Source organism: Bombina bombina, chromosome 9 (genome assembly GCF_027579735.1).
Source record: "Bombina bombina isolate aBomBom1 chromosome 9, aBomBom1.pri, whole genome shotgun sequence".
NCBI classification, from domain to species: domain Eukaryota; kingdom Metazoa; phylum Chordata; class Amphibia; order Anura; family Bombinatoridae; genus Bombina; species Bombina bombina.
In genome coordinates, this window is record NC_069507.1 from 18,035,306 (window position 1) to 18,063,175 (window position 27,870).

The 27,870-nt window shown below is 39.6% G+C and overlaps 2 protein-coding genes across 2 annotated transcripts in view; both read left to right on the forward strand.

The window, feature by feature from the left end:
* Window positions 1-27,870, forward strand: part of SPOCK2 (SPARC (osteonectin), cwcv and kazal like domains proteoglycan 2) — a 236,909-nt gene that overhangs the window by 72,924 nt on the left and 136,115 nt on the right. The window lies entirely within an intron of this gene.
* Window positions 476-1,947, forward strand: LOC128639778 (dolichyl-diphosphooligosaccharide--protein glycosyltransferase 48 kDa subunit-like). Its single transcript, XM_053691930.1, has one exon. The coding sequence runs from the start codon at window positions 477-479 to the stop codon at window positions 1,785-1,787; it is 1,311 nt and encodes a 436-aa protein (XP_053547905.1). The 5' UTR covers window position 476; the 3' UTR covers window positions 1,788-1,947.

The following is a 27,870-nucleotide window of genomic DNA, read 5'->3' on the forward strand; positions in this document are numbered from 1 at the left end:
TTCATGCCCCTCTCTGTTGTTCTGATGTCTGTAGGGTATTTAAAGGGATATGAAACCCAAACGTTTTGTGATTCAGACAGAACATAACATTTTAAAAAGGTTTCCAATTTATTTCTATTATCAAATGTGCTTAGTCCCCATGATATTCTGTGCTGAAGAGATACCTAGGTAGCACCTGGAGCACTACATAGCAGGAAATAGTGCTCTTGCAAATGGTTAGCATCCTCTCAAAACTGTTGCCGTATAGTGCTCCAGCCACGTGCACGCTGCTGAGCTTAGGTCCTTTCTGTTCCACAAAAGATACCAAGAGAACAAAAAAAATTCACAATAGAGGTCCCTAAAAAAACCCATGGCTAACGCCCGGTGTCTATAGTCTGCGGCCATTGGCTGGCCAGTGACAGGAGGTGGAATTGTGTTATTGGTTGGCTGAAACCTTCCGGTGACGTGGTCTGGCTGCCCCGGTGAGTAAAGGAAAGATGGCTGCTCTCCACCGTTGTGCGCTGGTCCTCCTCGCCATGTGTCTGCTGTGCTGCACCGGTGCTTGCGCGGCTACCCGTACCCTGGTTTTGCTGGAAAATATCAACCTGCGGGAGACGCGTTCGCTTTTCTTCCGTAGCCTGGCTGATAGAGGGTTTGAACTTTCTTTCAAAACAGCTGATGATCCAAGCTTGTCTCTCATTAAGTATGGAGAGTTTTTGTATGACAATTTGATTATCTTTTCCCCCTCAGTTGAAGATTTTGGTGGAAATATCAATATTGACACAATCACTTCTTTCATTGATGGCGGTGGCAGTGTACTCGTGACTGCAGGCTCTGATATTGGGGACCCACTGCGGGAATTGGGCAGTGAGTGTGGTATCGAGTTTGACAAAGAGAAGACTGCCGTTATGGATCATCACAACTACGACATCTCTGACCCCGGCCAGCATACACTTATAGTAGCTGATCCAGAGAATCTTCTGAAAGCCCCAACTATTGTGGGAAAGAAAGAATTGAACCCCATCCTCTTCAGGGGAGTTGTTATGGTGGCTGATCCTGATAACCCTCTCGTTCTGGACATTCTGACTGGTTCATCTACCTCCTATTCCTTTTTCCCTGATAAACCAGTAACACAGTACCCACATGCAGTAGGGAAGAACACTCTGCTGATTGCAGGTTTGCAGGACAGAAACAATGCTCGTGTTGTGTTCAGTGGTTCTCTGGATTTCTTTAGTGATGCTTTCTTTAACTCGGCTGTGCAGAAAGCAGCTCCAGGCTCTACAAGGTTCTCAAAGACTGGCAACTATGAGCTGGCGGAGGCCCTGTCCTGTTGGGTGTTTAAGGAGGAAGGAGATCTGAAAGTTGGAGCAGTCACTCACCACCGTGTAGGAGAAACGACCCCTCCAAGTGCTTACACTATTACTGACCTAGTGGAGTACAGCATTGTGATTGAACAGCTTTCTGAGGGCAAGTGGGTTCCCTTTGATGGAGATGACAAGCTGGAGTTTGTCCGTATTGATCCCTTTGTACGGACGTTCCTGAAGAAAAATGGAGGAAAGTACAGCGTCCAATTTAAGCTTCCTGACGTGTACGGTGTGTTCCAGTTCAAGGTGGATTACAACAGATTGGGGTACACGCACCTTTATTCCGCCACACAGGTGTCAGTACGTCCTCTCGAGCACACCCAGTACGAACGTTTTGTTCCTTCTGCATTCCCATACTATGCCAGCGCATTCTCTATGATGGCTGGACTCTTTAATTTCAGCATCGTTTTCCTGCACATGCGGGAGAAGGAGAAGTCGGACTGAGGAGCTGGGATCTCCTTTAGCATTAACATCATGGCCTGATTGGGTCGTTCCATATGGGGAGCTGCATCTGGACTGGGTTCATCTTTCACTACTTGAAAAGGAGGATGTAACTTTGATGTGGGATAGTTTGGTGAAAATAAAATTCCATTTTGGTGATAAATCTGGAGGGTGTAAAGCGTTGCTTTATGCTGTAATACAGGAGAGGCTCATTTCTAAAAGGGGGACACATATATCAGAAAAACAAACCAAAATCACATCCTCTCCGCCAACATCTTTTAACATCATTCTTTATTTTATTTTTTAGTGTAACTATGGATGTAATTTTGTTTTTGTACTGTGATGGGCACTTGAAGAATATTTTTGACCGTTTGTAAGAAAAAAATAAAAGTTGTTCCCCAGGAAAAAATAAAAAATAAATAAAAAAATTGACAATAGAAGTAAATTAGAAAGTTGTTTAAAATCTCATACTCTACCTGAATCATGAAAGAAAAATGTTGGGTTTCATATTCCTTTAAAAGCACATTAAACACCTCAAGATATTAAAAAAAAATGTTTAATTACATGTAGTAAAACAACTTTGCAATACACTTTCATTATTTATTTTGCTCTCCTTTCTTGTAATTTAATTCTGAATGTTGTGTTTTCCAATTCATGTTAAACATGGAAGTGCAGACACAGCTATATCACACTCAGTGATTGGTTGCCCACTCTAGTTAGCCATTTATAACCATTTCTAATTGGCCTGAGCAGACAAGATAACCTAAGTTACAATATGGCGGTGCTAACTGTTTTATGGCCATTCATTTTTCCCTTATTTTTTAATATTTAAACAACTAATATCATTTTTAATAATACATATTATTCTCAGGCTAATCTTTACTCTGAATACATCATTCAAGCAATGATCTATTTAGTGTTTAATGTCCCTATAACAAGATTTTTTTATTTTTTGTCTTTTTAATTTTATTTCTTCTCCTAAACCTCTCGTGTCCCCGTCTTGTCTTTGTCATCATCGTTCTGCATTTCTCTGGTTTATCTTATGTCTTCAAAACCACACGTTAGCCATGTTGGTAACAAATGATGGATTGTTTTTGGAACAACATTGAATTATAAAGGTGGATATCAGAAATAAACCCTCCAGCTGCATATCAGAAATGTTTAATTGACACCAGGTTATCTTAGAATCTATTTAAATATAAAGTACCTCGTTTTAAATGACCGAATACATAATAAGCCTGGTATATGTTGGTTTTCATAAAGATAATAAAGATGAGCTCCAAGCAAGAATAAATATTATTTGCTTTTGGGAATTTATAGTTTGTGTAGTGCCAGCTTCATTTGCAAAGTGGTTTATGGCAAATCACATAGACCGAGCGTAGTGTGCTTGGCACTGCTGCCAGCGGGTATAAATGCAAACTGCTTGTCGAGGGGGCATTCGCTCTGACAATCATTGCTTGGGAATGAGAGCTGAATACTAATTTCAATGCACTTTCCATGTTGAAAAATATTTTCATATTTTATCTATTTTCTTCACATTTCACTTGTGATTCCAGAAAAGAGCGGAATAAATATAAGTGCTGTCTGTGGCAATTACCCTAAATATATAACCGGAAGGGCACAATTCAGATCTTGTATATTAACCACTAATAAGCTCCAGGGATTTGTGTTGTGCTAGACACAAGTGGAGCTTTAATATAAAGGAAGTGTTGCAGGGTCACAGACATATGCTTTGTTAGCTGTCAGTAGCTTTTTCACTGCATCTGACAGCTCCATCAGGAAAACATTTAACATCCCAGAATATGGAGAAGTGATGTGCAACTCAACAATATTATTATTATTGTTGTTATTGTTATTATTATTGTTAATAAAATCAATTATAGTTACTGAATTTATTAACAACAATACATTAATAATAGTAAATTTATTGGCATCATCATAATTATTTATTATGATTATTTTTTTTCCAAGTGACTGATTTTCATTCTAAGCCAGAAATACTCATCATAAATCAGTGCTACATGCTGCAGCTGAATGACAGCATATTGGTGACGATCAGTCATTCATATGTGTGACACCCACTCAGTGTAACTGATGCTATAATCAGATAGTCACTCATGGGTATAATGATACTAGATCCGTATTTACAGTGACACTCAGTGATGCTTTGTATAAATCACTATAAATTAGGGACACATTCAAACTAACCTCAGTGATACTAACTACGTGCTTATGAAACCAGTTACTATAAGTTGTCATCTGTAGCTCCTATGACCCAGTGACACAATACACAGCATAGATGTCACAAGTCTGTGGGTGAAAACAAAACAAAAACAGATGGAATTTTGCCATTGGAACACATTAATGCTGCTGGGGGGTATTTAGATTGTCAGCTCTTTCTCCTTACAGCCAGTGGAAGGATTTGTCCTTAGAGCTACAATTTACTAAGGATATATAAATAATGAGACCAGCAGTCTCTTTGCTTTGGGACGCTGTGAGCTATGTTTATACGCCATTAAACCTTTCCCTAAGAGCACCTTCATTTTAATACAATGAAATAAAAAGGGTGCTGGTATGAATCCAGTATATTTTAACAAAATCATACAATGTCAGCCAGTAAAGCCACAGGTCTAGGCCTAGAGGAAGATACACTGATACTAAGAGTGTTCTGTTGGGCTAATTGTAAATGACCCATGTGACACCTCGCGTTATGACCCCCCCTCGGGCCCCTGACTAGTAAATTCAGCTACTGGACCAGTAACTAGTGGTACCGCCCAGGCAGGGATAGTATCCTGTTAATGTAGATAATAAAGAATAAACATATTAATTGGTGTAACTGCTTCTACGTATGTGAAAATCTAATTGCAAATAACTAATCAGTGAAAATGAGTCCTATCTAGCTGTAATGTCTTAATTATGCTGCATAATTATTTATGCAAATGTATGCTAATTTACACTGATCATATTTTTTTCCAAGAAAAGTGGCCCCCAACCAGTACCAAGGGTCAGACATTAGGTAGAAGCTGCCAGTGACTTAATTACTGGGCTCCAGAGGGAATTGATTCTCCGAGAACACAATCTCTCTGGGCATCACACTGGCCTGGCATTGCCCTGCAGGGAGACCGTCACATCTGGTGAAGGGAAATGCTTATGTGATGCAGCAGCTACAACTAAACCGATCACCCTCATTCTAAATATAGCAAATTACATTATTAGTGAGGGGATTGAGGCATTAGCTGCTTTTTCATTGGGTGGCATTACCTTTCTCATGGCATTAGAACGAGGCGCCTATGGAAGAGCGTTCTCATAAGCGCAATTCTTCCGTGCAATGTGAGCGCAAGGTTGTGTTCGCATTGCACCTCACTTGTAATACCAGCACAAATTTGCGTGCACTGGTATTACTAAGATGAGCGCAAATATCGCTTTTGCGGAAGCGACATTTTGCGCTTAACTTGTAATCTGGTCCCTAGTCAGCCAATCACAAAATACAAATGTGTGCAGGCCCAAATAACCAACTAGCTCACACTAGTGTAGGATATGTACTTATTTTTTTTTTCACCAACGGATAACAAGAGAACAAAGTACATTTAAAGACAGAAGTGAATTTATAAGGGTTTTAAAATGATATGCTCTATCTGAATCATGCACGTTTAGTTTTGGCTTGTATATCCCTTTAAGCACAGTATATTTATTATTTATTTAGCTTGTTTTCCTGTAATTTACCTCTGCGAGTGTGCTTTTTTTTTACTCCTAAGGAAGACTGGAGTGTATACTGCATACCTAAGTGATACATCTGGCCTGTGATTGGTCACAACAAATGGGACTAGGTAAACAAACTTGTGAATGTGTCCCTTCTTTAGCTGCTAACAAAGGCTCAGTAAATGTCTTAGAACGGGAAACAATTCCAGACAGTGACTGCTCACAATTACCAGCGACAGTTAAAGGGACAGTCTACACCAGAATTGTTAGATAACGCCTTTACTAACCATTCCCCAGCTTTGCACAAGTAACATTGTTATATTAATATACTTTGTAACATTTAAACTTCTAAATTTCTGCCTGTTTCTAAGTCACTACAGACACATGCTTTTTTTTTTGTTTTTCACAAGAGGAGACAGATAGTTCATGTGGGCCATATAGACAACATTGTGCTCATGCCCGTGGGTTGTGCAGGAACCACCACTAATTGGCTAAAATGCAAGTCAATAGACAATAAATAGCCCTGAGATAAGGGGGCATTCTGCTGAGGCTTAGATACAAAGTAATCACAGAGGTTAAAAGTATAATATAACTGTGTTGGTTGTGCAAAACTAGGGAATGGGTAATAAAGGGATTATCTATCTTTTTAAACAATACCATTTTGGAGTAGACTGTCCCTTTAAGAGATGCTGTTACAAACAACCAGTTGTGAATCCCACAGATATTAATTAGCTGTCGCTATTAATTTGCGCTGCTGAGCACCGTCTGGCGTATTTATTTCTGCACCTTGGTTTAGTCAGGGCTGTTACATTAACCCTGTAATCACGGCCTGTGTGTCTTCAAATGGATTAATATTATGTGTCTGGGGCCGTTACAGTGTTGGTGACAGGAGCACAGGACGGCTTCTGATTTCCTGCAGTGAAAGAGCCACATCAGACCGAGATAATTCACTGTTGTATTCTACTTGTTACCTGTAATTTGTCTTCCCCAGCTGGATGCACCTAGCAACAGGCATCCAGCAACCAATAGCAGCGCACGTAACGCAGGATCTGTCTGCAGCGCAGTCTGGGTTGTTTACTTGCAGCTCTCTGATACATCAGGGGATATTTATGTACATGTTCTGCTCTGTGCTGTATCTTTTAGATAGATTCATACAGGGAGTGCAGAATTATTAGGCAAGTTGTATTTTTGAGGATTAATTTTATTATTGAACAACAACCATGTTCTCAATGAACCCAAAAAACTCATTAATATCAAAGCTGAATAGTTTTGGAAGTAGTTTTTAGTTTGTTTTTAGTTATAGCTATTTTAGGGGGATATCTGTGTGTGCAGGTGACTATTACTGTGCATAATTATTAGGCAACTTAACAAAAAACAAATATATACCCATTTCAATTATTTATTTTTACCAGTGAAACCAATATAACATCTCAACATTCACAAATATACATTTCTGACATTCAAAAACAAAACAAAAACAAATCAGTGACCAATATAGCCACCTTTCTTTGCAAGGACACTCAAGAGCCTGCCATCCATGGATTCTGTCAGTGTTTTGATCTGTTCACCATCAACATTGCGTGCAGCAGCAACCACAGCCTCCCAGACACTGTTCAGAGAGATGTACTGTTTTCCCTCCTTGTAAATCTCACATTTGATGATGGACCACAGGTTCTCAATGGGGTTCAGATCAGGTGAACAAGGAAGCCATGTCATTAGATTTTCTTCTTTTATACCCTTTCTTGCCAGCCACGCTGTGGAGTACTTGGACGCGTGTGATGGAGCATTGTCCTGCATGAAAATCATGTTTTTCTTGAAGGATGCAGACTTCTTCCTGTACCACTGCTTGAAGAAGGTGTCTTCCAGAAACTGGCAGTAGGACTGGGAGTTGAGCTTGACTCCATCCTCAACCCGAAAAGGCCCCACAAGCTCATCTTTGATGATACCAGCCCAAACCAGTACTCCACCTCCACCTTGCTGGCGTCTGAGTCGGACTGGAGCTCTCTGCCCTTTACCAATCCAGCCACGGGCCCATCCATCTGGCCCATCAAGACTCACTCTCATTTCATCAGTCCATAAAACCTTAGAAAAATCAGTCTTGAGATATTTCTTGGCCCAGTCTTGACGTTTCAGCTTGTGTGTCTTGTTCAGTGGTGGTCGTCTTTCAGCCTTTCTTACCTTGACCATGTCTCGGAGTATTGCACACCTTGTGCTTTTGGGCACTCCAGTGATGTTGCAGTTCTGAAATATGGCCAAACTGGTGGCAAGTGGCATCTTGGCAGCTGCACGCTTGACTTTTCTCAGTTCATGGGCAGTTATTTTGCGCCTTGGTTTTTCCACACGCTTCTTGCGACCCTGTTGACTATTTTGAATGAAACGCTTGATTGTTCGATGATCACGCTTCAGAAGCTTTGCAATTTTAAGAGTGCTGCATCCCTCTGCAAGATATCTCACTATTTGTGACTTTTCTGAGCCTGTCAAGTCCTTCTTTTGGCCTATTTTGCCAAAGGAAAGGAAGTTGCCTAATAATTATGCACACCTGATATAGGGTGTTGATGTCATTAGACCACACCCCTTCTCATTACAGAGATGCACATCACCTAATATGCTTAATTGGTAGTAGGCTTTCGAGTCTATACAGCTTGGAGTAAGACAACATGCATAAAGAGGATGATGTGGTCAAAATACTCATTTGCCTAATAATTCTGCACTCCCTGTATTGTAGTAGTATTATTACACTAGCAGTATATGTGAATTATAACAATGACATTATCCTGTGCTTTGTGCCTCTAGTGAACTACATGACATTATCCAGCGCTTTGTGCCACTACTGAACTACATGACATTATCCTGCACTTTGTGCTACTGCTGAACTACATGACATTATCCTGCACTTTGTGCTACTACTGAACTACATGACATTATCCTGCACTTTGTGCCACTACTGAACTACATGACATTATCCTGCACTTTGTGCTACTACTGAACTACATGACATTATCCTGCACTTTGTGCTACTACTGAACTACATGACATTATCCTGCACTTTGTGCTAGTACTGAACTACATGACATTATCCTGCACTTTGTGCTACTACTGAACTACATGACATTATCCTGCACTTTGTGCTAGTACTGAACTACATGACATTATCCTGCACTTTGTGCCACTACTGAACTACATGACATTATCCTGCACTTTGTGCAACTACTGAACTACATTACATTATACTGCACTTTGTGCAACTACTGAACTACATTACATTATCCTGCACTTTGTGCCACTACTGAACTACATGACATTATCCAGCGCTTTGTGCCACTACTGAACTACATGACATTATCCTGCACTTTGTGCTACTGCTGAACTACATGACATTATCCAGCGCTTTGTGCCACTACTGAACTACATGACATTATCCTGTGCTTTGTGCCACTACTGAACTACATGACATTATCCTGCACTTTGTGCTACTACTGAACTACATGACATTATCCTGCACTTTGTGCCACTACTGAACTACATGACATTATCCTGCACTTTGTGCCACTACTGAACTACATGACATTATACTGCACTTTGTGCTACTACTGGTGCTACTACTGAACTACATGACATTATCCTGCACTTTGTGCCTCTACTGAACTACATGACATTATCCTGCACTTTGTGCCTCTAGTGAACTACATGACATTATCCTGCACTTTGTGCCTCTAGTGAACTACATGACATTATACTGCACTTTGTGCCTCTACTGAACTACATGACATTATCATGTGCTTTGTGCCACTACTGAACTACATGACTTTATCCTGCACTTTGTGCCACTACTGAACTACATGACATTATCCCGTGCTTTGTGCCTCTAGTGAACTACATGACATTATCCTGTGCTTTGTGCCACTACTGAACTACATGACTTTATCCTGCACTTTGTGCCACTACTGAACTACATTACATTATACTGCACTTTGTGCAACTACTGAACTACATTACATTATCCTGCACTTTGTGCCACTACTGAACTACATGACATTATCCTGCACTTTGTGCCACTACTGAACTACATGACATTATCCTGCACTTTGTGCCACTGCTAAACTACATGACATTATCCTGCACTTTGTGCCACTACTGAACTACATGACATTATCCTGCACTTTGTGCCACTACTGAACTACATGACATTATCCTGCACTTTGTGCTACTACTGAACTACATGACATTATCCTGCACTTTGTGCCACTACTGAACCACATGACATTATCCTGCACTTTGTGCCACTACTTAACTACATGACTTTATCCTGCACTTTGTGCAACTACTGAACTACATGACATTATCCTGCACTTTGTGCTACTGCTGAACTACATGACATTATCCTGCACTTTGTGCCTCTACTGAACTACATGACATTATCCTGCACTTTGTGCTACTACTGAACTACATGACATTATCCTGCACTTTGTGCTACTACTGAACTACATGACATTATCCTGCACTTTGTGCCACTACTGAACTACATGACATTATCCTGTGCTTTGTGCCACTACTGAACTACATGACATTATCCTGCACTTTGTGCCACTACTGAACTACATGACATTATCCTGCACTTTGTGCTACTACTGAACTACATGACATTATCCTGTGCTTTGTGCCACTACTGAACTACATGACATTATCTTGCACTTTGTGCCACTACTGAACTACATGACATTATCCTGCACTTTGTGCCACTACTGAACTACATGACATTATCCTGCACTTTGTGCTACTACTGAACTACATGACATTATCCTGTGCTTTGTGCCACTACTGAACTACATGACATTATCCTGCACTTTGTGCCACTACTGAACTACATGACATTATCCTGCACTTTGTGCTACTACTGAACTACACGACATTATCCTGTGCTTTGTGCCTCTACTGAACTACATGACATTATCCTGTGCTTTGTGCCTCTACTGAACTACATGACATTATCCTGTGCTTTGTGCTACTACTGAACTACATGACATTATCCTGCGCTTTGTGCCACTACTGAACTACATGACATTATCCTGCACTTTGTGCTACTACTGAACTACATGACATTATCCTGCACTTTGTGCTACTACTGAACTACATGACATTATCCTGCACTTTGTGCTACTACTGAACTACATGACATTATCCTGCACTTTGTGCTACTACTGAACTACATGACATTATCCTGCACTTTGTGCTACTACTGAACTACATGACATTATCCTGCACTTTGTGCTACTACTGAACTACATGACATTATCCTGCACTTTGTGCTACTACTGAACTACATGACATTATCCTGCACTTTGTGCAACTACTGAACTACATAACATTATCCTGCACTTTGTGCTAGTACTGAACTACATGACATTATCCTGCACTTTGTGCCACTACTGAACTACATGACATTATCCTGCACTTTGTGCCACTACTGAACTACATGACATTATCCTGCGCTTTGTGCCACTACTGAACTACATGACATTATCCTGTGCTTTGTGCCACTACTGAACTACATGACATTATCCTGCACTTTGTGCCTCTACTGAACTACATGACATTATCCTGCACTTTGTGCCACTACTGAACTACATAACATTATCCTGCACTTTGTGCCATTACTGAACTACATGACATTATCCTGCACTTTGTGCCATTACTGAACTACATGACATTATCCTGCACTTTGTGCTACTACTGAACTACATGACATTATCCTGCACTTTGTGCCACTACTGAACTACATGACATTATCCTGCACTTTGTGCCACTGCTGAACTACATGACTTTATCCTGCACTTTGTGCCACTACTGAACTACATGACATTATCCTGTGCTTTGTGCCTCTACTGAACTACATGACATTATTCTGCACTTTGTGCCTCTACTGAACTACATGACATTATCCTGCACTTTGTGCCTCTACTGAACTACATGACATTATCCTGCACTTTGTGCCTCTACTGAACTACATGACATTATCCTGCACTTTGTGCTACTACTGAACTACATGACATTATCCTGCACTTTGTGCTACTGCTGAACTACATGACATTATACTGCACTTTGTGCTACTGCTGAACTACATGACATTATCCTGCACTTTGTGCAACTGCTAAACTACATGACATTATCCTGCACTTTGTGCCACTACTGAACTACATGACATTATCCTGCACTTTGTGCCACTACTGAACTACATGACATTATCCTGCACTTTGTGCTACTACTGAACTACATGACATTATCCTGCACTTTGTGCCACTACTGAACTACATGACATTATCCTGCACTTTGTGCTACTGCTGAACTACATGACATTATCCTGCACTTTGTGCTACTGCTGAACTACATGACATTATCCTGCACTACATGACATTATCCTGCACTTTGTGCTACTACTGAACTACATGACATTATCCTGCACTTTGTGCCTCTACTGAACTACATGACATTATCCTGCACTTTGTGCCACTACTGAACTACATGACATTATCCTGCACTTTGTGCCACTACTGAACTACATGACATTATCATGTGCTTTGTGCCACTACTGAACTACATGACATTATCCTGCACTTTGTGCTATTACTGAACTACATGACATTATCCTGCACTTTGTGCCACTACTGAACTACATGACATTATCCTGCACTTTGTGCCACTACTGAACTACATGACATTATCCTGCACTTTGTGCCTCTACTGAACTACATGACATTATCCTGCACTTTGTGCCAATACTGAACTACATGACATTATCCTGCACTTTGTGCCTCTACTGAACTACATGACATTATCCTGCACTTTGTGCCACTACTGAACTACATGACTTTATCCTGCACTTTGTGCTACTACTGAACTACCTGACATTATCCTGCACTTTGTGCTACTACTGAACTACATGACATTATCTTTCACTTTGTGCCACTACTGAACTACATGACATTATCCTGCACTTTGTGCTACTACTGAACTACATGACATTATCCTGCACTTTGTGCTACTACTGAACTACATGACATTATCCTGTGCTTTGTGCCTCTACTGAACTACATGACATTATCCTGCACTTTGTGCCTCTACTGAACTACATGACATTATCCTGCACTTTGTGCCACTACTGAACTACATGACATTATCCTGCACTTTGTGCTACTACTGAACTACATGACATTATCCTGCACTTTGTGCCTCTACTGAACTACATGACATTATCCTGCACTTTGTGCCACTACTGAACTACATGACTTTATCCTGCACTTTGTGCTACTACTGATCTACATGACTTTATCCTGCACTTTGTGCTACTACTGAACTACATGACATTATCCTGCACTTTGTGCCACTACTGAACCACATGACATTATACTGCACTTTGTGCCTCTACTGAACTACATGACATTATACTGCACTTTGTGCCTCTACTGAACTACATGACATTATCCTGCACTTTGTGCTACTGCTGAACTACATGACATTATCCTGCACTTTGTGCTACTGCTGAACTACATGACATTATCCTGCACTTTGTGCCACTACTGAACTACATGACATTATCCTGCACTTTGTGCCTCTACTGAACTACATGACATTATACTGCACTTTGTGCTACTACTGAACTACATGACATTATACTGCACTTTGTGCCTCTACTGAACTACATGACATTATACTGCACTTTGTGCCACTACTGAACTACATGACATTATCCTGCACTTTGTGCCACTACTGAACTACATGACATTATCCTGCACTTTGTGCCTCTACTGAACTACATGACATTATCCTGCACTGTGTGCCACTACTAAACTACATGACATTATCCTGCACTTTGTGCCACTGCTAAACTACATGACATTATCCTGCACTTTGTGCCACTGCTAAACTACATGACATTATCTTGCACTTTGTGCTACTGCTGAACTACATTACATTATCCTGCACTTTGTGCCACTACTGAACTACATGACATTATCCTGCACTTTGTGCTACTACTGAACTACATTACATTATCCTGCACTTTGTGCCACTACTGAACTACATGACATTATCCTGCACTTTGTGCCACTACTGAACTACATGACATTATCCTGCACTTTGTGCCACTACTGAACTACATGACATTATCCTGCACTTTGTGCCACTACTGAACTACATGACATTATCCTGCACTTTGTGCCACTACTGAACTACATGACATTATCCTGCACTTTGTGCCTCTACTGAACTACATGACATTATCCTGCACTTTGTGCCACTACTGAACTACATGACATTATCCTGCACTTTGTGCTACTACTGAACTACATGACATTATCCTGCACTTTGTGCCTCTACTGAACTACATGACATTATCCTGCACTTTGTGCCTCTACTGAACTACATGACATTATCCTGCACTTTGTGCCTCTACTGAACTACATGACATTATCCTGCACTTTGTGCCACTACTGAACTACATGACATTATCCTGCACTTTGTGCTACTACTGAACTACATGACATTATCCTGCACTTTGTGCCACTACTGAACTACATGACATTATCCTGCACTTTGTGCCTCTACTGAACTACATGACATTATCCTGCACTTTGTGCTACTACTGAACTACATGACATTATCCTGCACTTTGTGCTACTACTGAACTACATGACATTATCCTGCACGTTGTGCCTCTACTGAACTACATGACATTATCCTGCACTTTGACTCCCTCCCCTGCACTAATTAAGATCACTGTAAATTAATTAGCAAAGTGAGTAACGCAGAGATGGAGATACAAGACCTCAGTGTATTCTATAGTCCAGGCTTCCTGTAAGGAGAAGACTGATGTGTACGATACTTCCAGATAGTGCTGCAGCGCAGTCCTCCTGCTGGGCTGTAAATCAATCGGGTTCTTCTCCTTGGTTTCCAGACCACAGGACCTCAAGTTAGAAGAACCGCAATTGTTCAATACATCAAGACTCCAAGTATGCACTAAAATGAATGTACTCACAGGAATGTGCAGATTAAGTCAGCACCGGAATCTTCATATCACGAACCATTCCAGTTTAATAAATTATTAAAAGATAACACAAGTAAAATGCTCAGCCGATTTCGGAGATCACACCTTTTTCAAGAGCAAAATAAAAATACAAAGGGAAAGCTTTGAGGTTGCGCTAACCCGATGTGCGTTAACTTAAACTGTGCTCAAGTGATCGCGTTTACTTTTAACTTGTAATGCTCAGCCGATTTTGGAGATCACACCTTTTTCAAGAGCAAAATAAAAATACAAAGGGAAAGCTTTGAGGTTGCGCTAACCCGATGTGCGTTAACTTCAATTGTGCTCAAGTGATCGCATTTACTTTCAACTTGTAATACGAGTGCCAAACCCAACGCACACAAAAACCCACGATATACCCCTTTTCGCTTGCGCGTAACTATTAGCGCTCCACTCGTAATTTAGTCCCATATCAGTAATCCTATATAGAAGGTCATTTATAAACCGGGGTCATCACTTGAAATTTGTACATTGTGGTCTCCTTTTAAAAAGGAACTGGAGGACAATTTAAGCTAAAAAGGACATTTTAAGTGGAACTGCTTTGCAAAAGCAAAAGGTTTATTGAGAGCAGCAGTGGCGGAGTCCTGTGCAAAATGACTTTTTCATTGTACTGAAGGTCTTCAGAGAATTGAGGCATTGAAATACTGCGGACAGAATTGGCTTTTAATGCATTTAAGGCCTTTTTATGGTTCATTGTAGCCTATCTGCTGTGAAATAGCATTTATGGGCTACTCAAGTCTAATTACAGCTGTGTCATTAACATTGTTTAAATAGATCCGTAGCCCGCATTGTCGCATCTCACGAATTAAACGTGCGTTTGTCATTATCACTCAGATGTGCTGGGCAGCATGTGACGTTGATTAATTCCTTCCACCTCTGTGAGAGGATTTCAGGAAACCTAATGAATAGATTTTAAATTGTCAATGTATTTTGTAATTTTATTTGACTTTTAGCTAGAAAAACTGTCATCTAATCTGTACAGTATTTTCACATAATCAGCTGCTGATTGCTTCATCATAACTAATTTATAGGAGTTTTAGAAAACTGATCAGGGACACTAAACCCCAATTTTTTCTTTCATAATTCAGATAGAACATGCAAATTTAAGCAACTTTCTAATTTACTCCTATTATCAATTTTTCTTCGTTCTCTTGCTTTCTTTATTTGAAAAAGAAGGCATCTAAGCTATTTTTTGGTTCAGACCATGGAAAACACTTGTTTATTGGTGGATGAATTTATCCACCAATCAGCAAGAACAACACAGTGTGTTCACCAAAAATGGGCCGGCATCTAAACTTATATTCTTGCATTTCAAATAAAGATACCACGAGAATGAAGAGAATTTGATAATAGGAGTGAATGAGAAAGTTGCCTAAAATTGCATGCTCTATCTGAATCATGAAAGAAAAAAATTGGGTTCAGTGTCCCTTTAATGTTATTTTTGTGCAAATGATTGCATGTTATTGTACTGTGTGAAAACTGAATATTTGTTTCTGAATAATAATTTGAGGTTTGAGGTCAGGCGCTAATAAGGTGATGTATAAAAACCAGCGCTAGATTTTATTAGCTGCTATTAAGTGTCTGGATACTGTAGCACATAGGTCACCTATAGTTCTGAGTGTTACATATATATATATATATTTTATAATTCATATTGATTAACTGTCCCAATTTTCTAAGGATAGTCCAATATTTTTGTTTCTTTCTGTCCTATTGCATAATTATCCCAGGAGTCTGTACCACATTGTAACGTCTGCCTTGAGGTAAACGCTGGTGACTGTGGGAACAGACGTTAGGTCTGTGTTGGGCTTATGTATGTCTTTCTATACCGTGTCACCTGAGTCTCCAGCACTTTACAATACAGCAGCAGAATAATATAATATGTAATTGGTCACTTGACTTGGCATCTGTGAGTCTTTTGCAGTTTTCAGATTAAATGGAATAGAGGTACCAGTAACTACATCCTCTAATTTTGATGCGGATTAGATGAAACTCTAAATATCAACTCAACACTTAAGATAAGATTCAGTTTGTTCAGAATTGGTACAGAATTTGATCCTGCACTGAAGGTCCATAGAAGTCCTGGCTTCATAACTAGACCAGGTCAGACTACAGGACACAGGCATATAGCGAGAGATCTCTCAGCTGGGTATTAGCATATTCTTATGTGAGGTTTAAATCTGCTGCCTATGGTCAGGTCTAGACTGTGGTGGACGGTTAATTGGTTCTACCCAGGTGGCACAATGTCTTCACCTGGCACTGGTCCTGGTCCTGAAGATACCCTACGTCTCTCTAGCGATCCTGGATATTTGTTTGGGGCTGAACCCATAGGCCTCATCTATCTGACTACACACAGGGTAAACTACATAAGGAGCAATACATGAGGCATTGTACCTGGGTTGCATGCTACTCTCAGGTATTTATTTATTTATTTAGAAAATATTTTACCAGGAAGGATACATTGACATTTCTCTCGTTTTCAAGTATGTCCATGTTAGCCAGAAAATGTCCTGGTAGGTCATTACTGTCGTACACAGGGTCAGCCTGATAGGGTTTTGCTAGACACGTCTCTTTCTATGGCACAAGATTTATTCATGGATAAATTAGTACATACCTAGGTAGATGAATATAATCTATTTTATTTTGAATAATCTGAGGAGTTTACAAGTTTGCTTATTAAAAAAAGAAATCTAAAGTCTAGAAAAGTAGGATAAACACAAAGATGGAATAATTGCTTAAGGTGAACAAAATGCTAAAGAGCAAAACATTATATATAATATCTATAAAAATAAATCGTATTTAAAGTGACAGGAGCAATACTAAACATTTTCAGTAAGCGCTCTCTGTTCTTTATAATACTATAAAGTGCGATAGTGCTAATTTCTCTCCTACCACAATGTCTCAGCAGTGGGTGAGAGATTCTCTGTGAAAACCTTTTATTTTGTTGAGTAAGTGACAGGGCAGCTGTGACTATCCTTCAAAACTACATGAGTTTAATATAAAATCTTCATCCAGCCGTCCAAAAAACATGAATCAAACATGATGAAAAGCTATGAATTCATTGATCCCGGGAGCATGATGAGTTTAAAGAACAAAATCAGAACAAACACAGTAAAATATGATTATCCTGCTGACATTTTCTCTGGAATGTTGCCCAAGTCTACACATCAAGGTCAGAAAAACAGAAAACACGTTTAATTGCTGCATAGAGCCAGGTAGTGACAGTACAAACCACAGGCACTCTTGCCAATATCTTGGCTATATTTCTCTTTTTCTCCAGGCTTAATGAACATCTGTCTTGTGCCGCCATCTATTTTAAATACAATTGGTTTGTATTCTTTATCGGAAGATATGATCATACGATATAATGGCTTTAATTCTTTGCACATATCTTTACCTGCATTGGAGATACACATGAATAAACTGATGCGCCTTAATCTCTTGCACACCACGTGGGCTGCCAGGACATTTTTACAGGTGACCATATTCTATTAATGAACTTGCTTAGACACTTCGACATCCATAGACTTAGTTTAAGTAAAATGGTCAACTGTGAGTAATTTGTACTTTTGTTACAATGGATTTGACATTGCCCTAGAATAGAGTGTGAAGTTATTAATGGTTTTACATTGTGCTTATTCAGCTATATGTTGTTTAGGAAAACTTAGGAATAAGTCAGATGATCACTAGTTTGTACCTTGAAGGATAGTCACAGCTGCCCTGTCACTTACTCAACAAAATATCTTCTCATCCCCACTCGACAGAGTGAGTAAGTGATCTTGGACTGTTGAATACATGGCGAGGGCCCACTATGTGATTGATAACATTATTTTTGCTCCGCTCCACTGAGTGAAACTATTTCAGGGGACTCATCGGATCTGATAACCTGGGATATCTGCTGAAAAGACCGTTAGCCGCCTTTACACTATCCCTTCCCCCAGCCGCACTATAACAGACTTCCCGCAGCAAAATATGGAAGTTGAGATAGCTACAGTGCTAGCCCTTCTTGAGGATCTAGGACACCGAACGGACCTACGATATAGCCAGCTCTCTGCTGATATCCACTCGCTGAGCACGGGGGACGACAGGCACACCATGGGAGCTGTGACTCCGGTAAGAGGGCACCAAGAAGAACAAGAGAGGGATAGTCAAACGCAGATCAGTGGATCCACATGCACTATCCGGTACATCCCTATGAACTACTCCAGCTATCCAATCCTCTTATCATCGAAAGCTGCGGCCTGTAAGAGGGACAAGGAAGAGGGCCTCACCTCTAAAACAACCAAGGCTACGTTAGATCTCTCCCCCTCTACCTATCTAGTTCCCGGAGTAGTGACACAACAGTTTAAGCCCAGAGATAGCTCTGTTACTATAACCCATCAATCCACTCAGCTGAAACAAGTGCAGAAGACTCCATCAAATCTAAACACCCGTTCCTCCCTACAAGTTCTCCATCTTAGAAGAACGAGATATGCCGGTATGCTATTTGATATCATTACTCAGGAGCCTTGGCCGAGCCACATATACCTGACTGTACACAATGACTTGGGTTCACTATATATGCAGCATCATGCAATACACCGATCTCTAAGCTGGGACACTTCCTTTGATCCGGGAGGTGATTGACACGGTTCATCTGCCTGACGTATGAAGTGGCATTAAGGGACACTAGCGCTGGCAGACAGCTGAATATAACATAAGACTCGACTACCAGCACCCTAGATATTGTTATTTCATGTTGGCCATAATGGTTATTATGTGGAGAGCTTCTATTCCTTGTGTTTGCTTAACCATGTTTACCTATGGTTCACCAATAGTTTATATATCCATGGAGGTAAACATAGCCGCTATGTGAGTTATAAATAATATTAGCATTTATCTAGATTAAATTATGGTAGCCATTTGCAACATGACCCATGCTTCAACCCATTTATAAGTGAGCTGGCCAATGTGTGAGTAGCTCTGTTATATGCCCCACTACACCCCTTCCCAACAGCTCCCATGATAACCTCACTATTATGCGGGTTACAATAGCCCACTCTGATTTTTCAAATTTTGAGTAATTTTTTGCGCTCCATAAAAGTACCCATTGCTTATTCTCATAGGTTCACATTCCTTGTCATGGAATGTGTGGTTCCACATGGTTCTTTTCGGTTATGGATCCCGCCTATAGTGGGCAATGAGGTGCAGCCAATAGAGGCTAAGTATATATGTTACGCTACACAACAGGTCATTATTATATTAAAATGCTATATGATTGTGTTTAGCCTGCACAGAATCCGCTGTATGTTTAGTGACTATTTAATTATCTGCTGACATATGTTTGTCCTTTTTTATATACATCTACAGTAGAATATAAGATGTACACTATTTGCACCCATTTACCTGTAATAAGAGTTTAAAAGTAGGCGTTAGATAATTCCAAAGCTCCTCCAGCTTGCAGAGTTAAAATTATTGTTATGGTTAGGCACCCTTGTAGTGATTATTATATATTATTGTATGTTAGTGCTTATTAACCTTGTTCAGTGTACATATCTCTAAGATTGTAAGATATATATTCACTTGTGTAGACTAGGGGAATAGAATGCAGCGCAAGTTACCTTTCAAGTCTCAAGGAACTGGAAATCTTATGCATAGTGGACCTTAGCCTCTAACCTTAATTAGGGAACATACTTCATTTTTAATTACCTTCACTTGACGTAATACTACCTCCCTAAAACGCTACTTAAAATAAGAGGGGTTAACATTTGTTAGTCATGACAACTCTCATTAGCGCCTTGAAACTTTGTTCCCCTAGGACTAATAAGTACCCAAGACTCTCATTTACAGAGAGTCAGCTACTACCCTCATTTCCCGCAGTTAGCAAGACCCAATTGAGATTTGATCTATAGGTCCTTATCTCCTCTTTAATAATTTGCTCCAGGTCCAAAGATTTATTAATGCATTTTCTCATGCAAGATAACCACTTAACTTTCAACACCTTACCTACTTACAACTAGTATATTACAGTTAGCTAAAATAGGCATTAACATCTATCCCTAAGCTGCTTACTTCTCCCTCATTGATCATATTATTTGGCCTCCTTAATTTAGAGTGCTCCGCCTCTTCCCCCCCCCCTCCCCTTACTTTGTCTGAGTGGCTCTTGCCCGCTGTATCCCACCATCTAACACCCCTTTTCCTACCGTGGCTCACTTTATATATACTCTAAAACCCTTGTGGAAGCCATTACTTACCATTTTCCAATAATAAGTAATCTCCCAGGTCGTTGATAACTTCTATAAGTGTTCCTTTTCATCTGATATTTATTATATTTGAGCTGCGGTTACTATACTGTTATCCAAATCATAAAAAATGAGGTTCCAATTACATAGACTTGAATCTATAATAGGCCATATCTCTTTGTACTATCCCTAGCATGGACCAATAAGACTTACGCCACCAGTTAGTTATATTGTTACCCAATGTTAGATATTGGACCACTTATATGATGTCCAGCTATAATCCTTACTATTATACTTGTTAATGGATACACAACCTCTTATGTTGGTCTGAAGGTAACCAGTTTTGTGAATTTTAGAGTCTTATGTCATATATGTTTCAGAAACCTCAATCAAAATTTTGTTAAAAAAATAAATAAATAACTACAGTAATCTTAGTATCCTTTATTGAATGAGCAGCAATGCACTGCTGTGAGCTAGCTGAACACATCGGTAAACCAATGACAAGAGGCATATATGTGCAACCACCAATCAGCAGTTATTTTCCAGCTCCTGAGCCTACCTAGGTATCCTTTTCAACAAAGATACCAAGAGATCGGAGCAAATTAGATAAATTGGAAAGTTATTTAAAATTGTATGAAAATTTGGGGTTTCATGTCTCTTTAAAATGCCGTGCAGAAGAAATACTGTGTTTACCGTCCCTTTAAGTGGAAAAAGGTACTAACAATTTGTCTGATTTGTCTTAAAAGATGTGAATTAAATTCTGTACTTTAGAATTGTTCTGTAAAGTTATTGCGCTACAGAGATATAAATAGAATTGTCTGATAGAACAAAATGTCCCTAGAAATGATTTCATATGTTGTTTAAGATTGTGTCCGACTTGGCGTTGCTGTCTAAAGCAAATCTCAGGCATAATAATTAGTATAATTAATTGTGTAATATCACTGAAGATATGAAGCTTTTACTGATGATTTAAAATCATTTATTCCAAAATAGATTCCTTAAAGTGATGGTAAACTGGACATGTTTTAAAGTCTGGAATCTAAGCAATATTTTTTATGGACTTAAATTGATCACCTCTAATAAAGATGCGCTGTAACTTACTTTTTTATCTAGCTGTGCCAGTCTAATACCCCGTGCTTCAGCCGCCAGCTTCAAAACATTTTGTTTTTGGGAGCTAACGGTTTAACCCCTTAATGACAACTGACGTACCAGGTACGTCCTGCAAAAACTGTCAGTTAGTGACAATGGACGTACCTGGTACGTCAGTTGTTTAAGAGAGTGCTGGAAGCGATCGCAATTGCTTCCAGCAGCTCTCAGGGTATTGCAGTGATGCCTCGATATTGAGGCATCCTGCAATACCCTTTAACAAGCATCCAATGCAGAGAGAGCCACTCTGTGGCCCTCTCTGCACCGGTAGTGATGGTGCCGTTCGTTGGTGGGTGGGAGCTTTCAAGGGAGGTGGGTGGGCGGCCCATCGCTACCCGGCATCCGGTTCCTGCAAGTGCTATGTGCACGCCGGATGCTGGGAGCGTGCGGAGGGGGGCCTGCGGGGGCGTGCATGTGTGTGCGCGCGCGCAGCAACCACTGCCACCAATGATTAAAGAAGAGAGAGGGGGGCAGAAAACATTTAAAAAAAAAAAAAAATACTAATAGGATCTGCTAGGGTAGGGGGATGGGGTTATTGGGGGGGAGCTACACTACAGAAAACTATGTATTTAAGAAAAAAAACAAAAAAAAAACAACCTCTCTTTTTTTGGGAAAACTGGGTACTGGCAGACAGCTGCCAGTACCCAAGATGGTGGCAAATAGGTAGGTTGGGAGGGTTAGAGAGCTGTTTGGGGGGGATCAGGGAGGTTGGGGGCTAAGGCAGGGGTCCATCACAGATGAATAATAAAAAAAAACAAAAAAACAAAAAAAAAACAACCTTTTATTTTAGTACTGGCAGACTTTCTGCCAGTACTTAAGATGGCGGGGACAATTGTGGGGTGGGGGAGGGAAGAGAGCTGTTTGGGAGGGATCAGGGGGTGGGATGTGTCAGGTGGGAGGCTGATCTCTACACTAAAGCTAAAATTAACCCTGCAAGCTCTCTACAAGCTACCTAATTAACCCCTTAACTGCTGGGCATAATACAAGTGTGGTGCGCAGCAGCATTTAGTGGCTTCCTAATTGCCAAAAAGCAACGCCAAAGCCATATATGTCTGCTATTTCTGAACAAAGGAGATCCCAGAGAAGCATTTACAACCATTTGTGACATAATTGCACAAGCTGTTTGTAAATAATTTCAGTGAGAAACCTAAAATTGTGAAAATTTTAACTTTTTTTTTATTTGCTCGCATTTGGCGGTGAAATGGTGGCATCAAATGTACCAAAATGAGCCTAGATCAATACTTTGGGTTGTCTACTACAATACACTAAAGCTAAAATTAACCCTTCAAGGTCTCTACAAGCTCCCTAATTAACCCCTTCACTGCTGGGCATAATACACGTGTGGTGCACAGCGGCATTTAGTGGCCTTCTAATTACCAAAAAGCAATGCCAAAGCCATATATGTCTGCTATTTCTGAACAAAGAGGATCCCAGAGAAGCATTTACAACCATTTGTGCCATAATTGCACAAACTGTTTGTAAATAATTTCAGTGAGAAACCTAAAGTTTGTGACAAAATTTGGGAAAAAGTGAACGATTTTTTTTTATTTGCTCGCATTTGGCAGTGAAATGGTGGCATGAAATATACCAAAATGGGTATAAATCAATACTTTGGGTTGTCTTCTAAAAAATAAATATATACATGTCAAGGGATATTCAGAGATTCCGGACAGATATCAGTGTTCCAATGTAACTAGCGCTAATTTTGAAAAAAAGTGGTTTGGAAATAGCAAAGTGCTACTTGTACTTATTGCCCTATAACTTGCAAAAAAAGCAAAGATCATGTAAACATTGGGTATTTCTAAACTCAGGACAAAATTTAGAAACTATTTAGCATGGGTGTTTTTTGGTGGTCGTAGATTTTTGGGGTCAAAGTTAGAAAAAGTGTGTTTTTTTCAATTTTTTCCTCATATTTTATAATTTTTTTATAGTAAATTATAAGATATGATGAAAATAATGGTATCTTTAGAAATTCCATTTAATGGCGAGAAAAACGGTATATAATATGTGTGGGTACAGTAAATGAGTAAGAGGAAAATTACAGCTAAACACAAACACTGCAGAAATGTTAAAATAGCCATTGTCATTAAGGGTAAGAAAATTGAAAAATGGTCCGGTCATTAAGGGGTTAAACTGTTCTGTAATCAGTGCTCTAGCTACAACAAAAGTGCCGTACGGTTAGAGCACTGATTGGAGAACAGTTCAAACCGTTAGCTCCAAAGAAAAAAATAGTTTTGAAGTTGGTGGCCGGAGTGTATTAGAATGCCAAGGCTAGATTAAAAAGTAAGTTACATCACATCTTGATTACAAGTGATCAGTTAAAGTCCCTGTAAAATGTTGCTTAGATTCTGGACCTGTTGTAAAAACATGTAAAGTTTACCATCACTTTAAACACAGGAGGAGCGGCACAGCAGTGCGTTATTTGTATATTTCTTTCATGTAATTGGCAAGAGTCCATGAGCTAGTGACATATGGGATATACAATCCTACCAGGAAGGGCAAAGTTTCCCAAACCTTACAATGCCTATAAATACACCCCTCACCACACCCACAATTCAGTTTCACAAACTTTGCCTCCTATGGAGGTGGTGAAGTAAGTTTATGCTAAGATTTCTACGTTGATATGCGCTTCTCAGCATTTTGAAGCCCGATTCCTCCCAGAGAACAGTGAATGCCAGAGGGATGTGAAGGGAGTATCACCTATTGAATGCAATGGTTTTCCTCACAGGTATCTATTTCATAGGTTCTCTGTTATGGGTCGTAGAGATTCATCTCCTACCTCCCTTTTCAGATCGACGATATACTCTCATGTTCCATTACCTCTACTGATAACTGTTTCAGTACTGGTTTGGTTATCTGCTATATGTGGATGGGTGTCTTTTGGTAAGTATGTTTTCATTACTTAAGACACTCTCAGCTATGGTTTGGCACTTTATGTATTTATATAAAGTTCTAAATATATGTATTGTACTTATATTTGCCATGATTCAGGTTTTCAGTATATTTTCTTTTGCAGACTGTCAGTTTCATATCTGGGAAATGCTTTTTTATGAAAATGTATTTCTTACCTGGGGTATAGTATTTTCTTCAAATTGACTGTCTTTTAAATTCGCGGGCAGAATTAGGCTCGCAAGGGAGCAAAATGCCAAAGTTTATTGCGTCATTTTTGGCGTGAAGTTACGTTCGTTGACGCAAATTCATAATTTCCGGTGTCTTAGTTGACGCCGAGTCCTTCACAAGGTTGCGTCATCTATGACGCAAGTGTGTCGTTTCCGGATGTTTTTGGCGGCATAAAATATTTTTCTGTTTGTTGTGCATCATATTTGACGCCAAATATTTTCATTTTCCTATTTGCCTCTTGCATTTTTCTATGTCAGAGGGCTATGCTGTTTGCTTTTTTCCTATTCCTGAAACTGCCATATAAGGAAATTGATAATTTTGCTTTATATGTTGTTTTTTTCTCTTACATTTGCAAGATGTCTCAATCTGATCCTGTCTCAGAATTCACTGTTGGATCCCTACTGCCTGATAACAGTTCTACCAAAGCTAAGTGCATTTTTTGTAAACTTGTGGAGATTATACCTCCAGCTGTGGTTTGTAATAGTTGTCATGATAAAATTTTACATGCAGAAAATGTATCCATCAGTAGTAGTTCATCACCTGTTGCTGTTCCCTCAACATCTAATGCACACGATCTACCTGTAAATGTAAAATAATTTATTTCTGATTCTATTCAGAAGGCTTTTTTCTGCTATTCCGCCTTCTAATAAACATAAAAGGTCTTTTAAAACTTCTCATATAGTTGATGAAATTTCAAATGACCGGCAACATACTGATTTATCCTTCTTTGATGAGGATCTATCTGATTCAGAAGATCCTGCCTCAGATATTGACACTGACAAATCCTCTTATTTATTTCAAATGGAGTATAGTCGTTCTTTATTAAAAGAAGTGTTCATTACATTGGATATGGAGGAAACTAGTCCTCTTGATATTAAAACTAGTAAACGTTTACATTTTTTTATAAACCTCCTGTGGTTATTGCAGAGGTTTTTCCAGTTCCTGATGCTATTTCTGATATGATTCCTAAAGAATGGAATAGGCCTGGTACTTCTTTTATTCCTTCTTCAAGGTTTAAAAAATTGTATCCTTTGCCAGCAGTTAGATTGGAGTTTTGGGAAAAGATCCCCAAAGTTGATGGGGCTATCTCTACTCTTGCTAAATGTACTACTTTTCCTACGGAAGATAGTACTCCTTTTAAAGATCCTTTAGATAGGAAACTTGAATCTTATCTAAGGAAGGCTTATTTATATTCAGGTCATCTTCTTAGGCCTGTGATTTCTTTGGCTGATGTTGCAGCTGCTTCAACTTTTTGGTTGGAAACTTTAGCGCAACAAGTATCGTATCATGATTTGTCTAGCATTGTTAAATTGCTTCAACATGCTAATAATTTCATTTGTGATGCCATTTTTGATATCATCAAAATTGATGTTAGATATGTCTTTAGCTATTTTAGCTAGAAGAGCTTTGTGGCTCAAATCTTGGAATGCTGATATGACTTCTAAGTCCAGATTGCTATCTATTTCTTTCCAAGGTAATAAATTATTTGGTTCTCAGTTGGATTCAATAATTTCAACTGTCACTGGGGGGAAGAGAGTTTTTTGCCTCAGGATAAAAAAACCTAAGGGAAATTCTAAAGCTTCTAACCATTTTCGTTCCTTTTGACATAATAAGGAACAGAAATCTAATCCTTCCCCAAAGGAATCTGTTTCCAATTGGAAGCCTTCCTCAAATTGGAATAAATCCAAGCCATTTAAGAGATCAAAGCCAGCCCCCAAGTCCGCATGAAGGTGCGGCCCTCATTCCAGCTCAGCTGGTAGGGGTAGATTAAAATTTTTCAAAGATATTTGGATCAATTTGGTCCAAAATCATTGGATTCAGAGTATTGTCTCTCAGGGGTACAGAATAGGATTCAGAGTAAGACTGCCTGTGAGAAGATTTTTTCTCTCACTCATTCCAGCGAACCCAGTAAAGGCTCAGGCTTTCCTGAAGTGTGTTTCAGACCTGGAGTTATCAGGGGTAATCATGCTAGTTCCGTTTCAGGAACAGGGTCTGGGGTTTTATTAAAATCTATTCATTGTCCCAAAGAAAGAAAATTCATTCAGACCAGTTTTGGATCTAAAGATTTTGAATCGATATGTAAGAGTACCAACTTTCAAGATGGTGACTATAAGGACTATTCTGCCTTTTGTTCAGCAAGGTCTACACAATAGACTTACAGGATATTCCGATTCATCCGGATCACTGTCAGTTCCTGAGATTCTCTTTTCTAGACAAGCATTACCAATTTGTTGCTCTTCCTTTTGGCCTAGCGACAGCTCCAAGAATCTTTTCAAAGGTTCTCGGTGCCCTACTCTCTGCAATCAAAGAGCGGGGTATTGCGGTGTTTCCTTATTTGGACGATATCTTAGTACTCGCTCAGTCTTTACATTCTGCAGAATCTCACACGAATCAACTAGTATTGTTTCTTCAAATACATGGTTGGAGGATCAATTTACCAAAAAGTTCTTTGATTCCTCAGACAAAGGTAACCTTTTTAGGTTTCCAGATAGATTCAGTGTCCATGACTTTGTCTCTAACAGACAAGAGACGTTTGAAATTGGTTGCATCCTGTCAGAACCTTCAGTCTCAGTCATTCCCTTCAGTAGCTATGTGCATGGAAGTTTTAGGTCTCATGACTGTAGCATCGGACGCGATCCCCTTTGCTCGTTTTCATATGAGACCTCTCCAGCGTTTTATGCTGAACCAATGTTGCAGGGATTATACAAGGATATCACAATTAATATCCTTAAATCCCAATGTTCGACTTTCTCTGACTTGGTGGTTAGATCACCATCGTATAATTCTAGGGGCCTCTTTCGTTCGTCCAACCTGGACTGTGATC

What these genes read in the sequence shown, in the direction of transcription:
- LOC128639778 (XM_053691930.1), top strand. Translation starts at nt 477, where the DNA reads ATGGCTGCTCTCCACCGTTGTGCGCTGGTCCTCCTCGCCATGTGTCTG.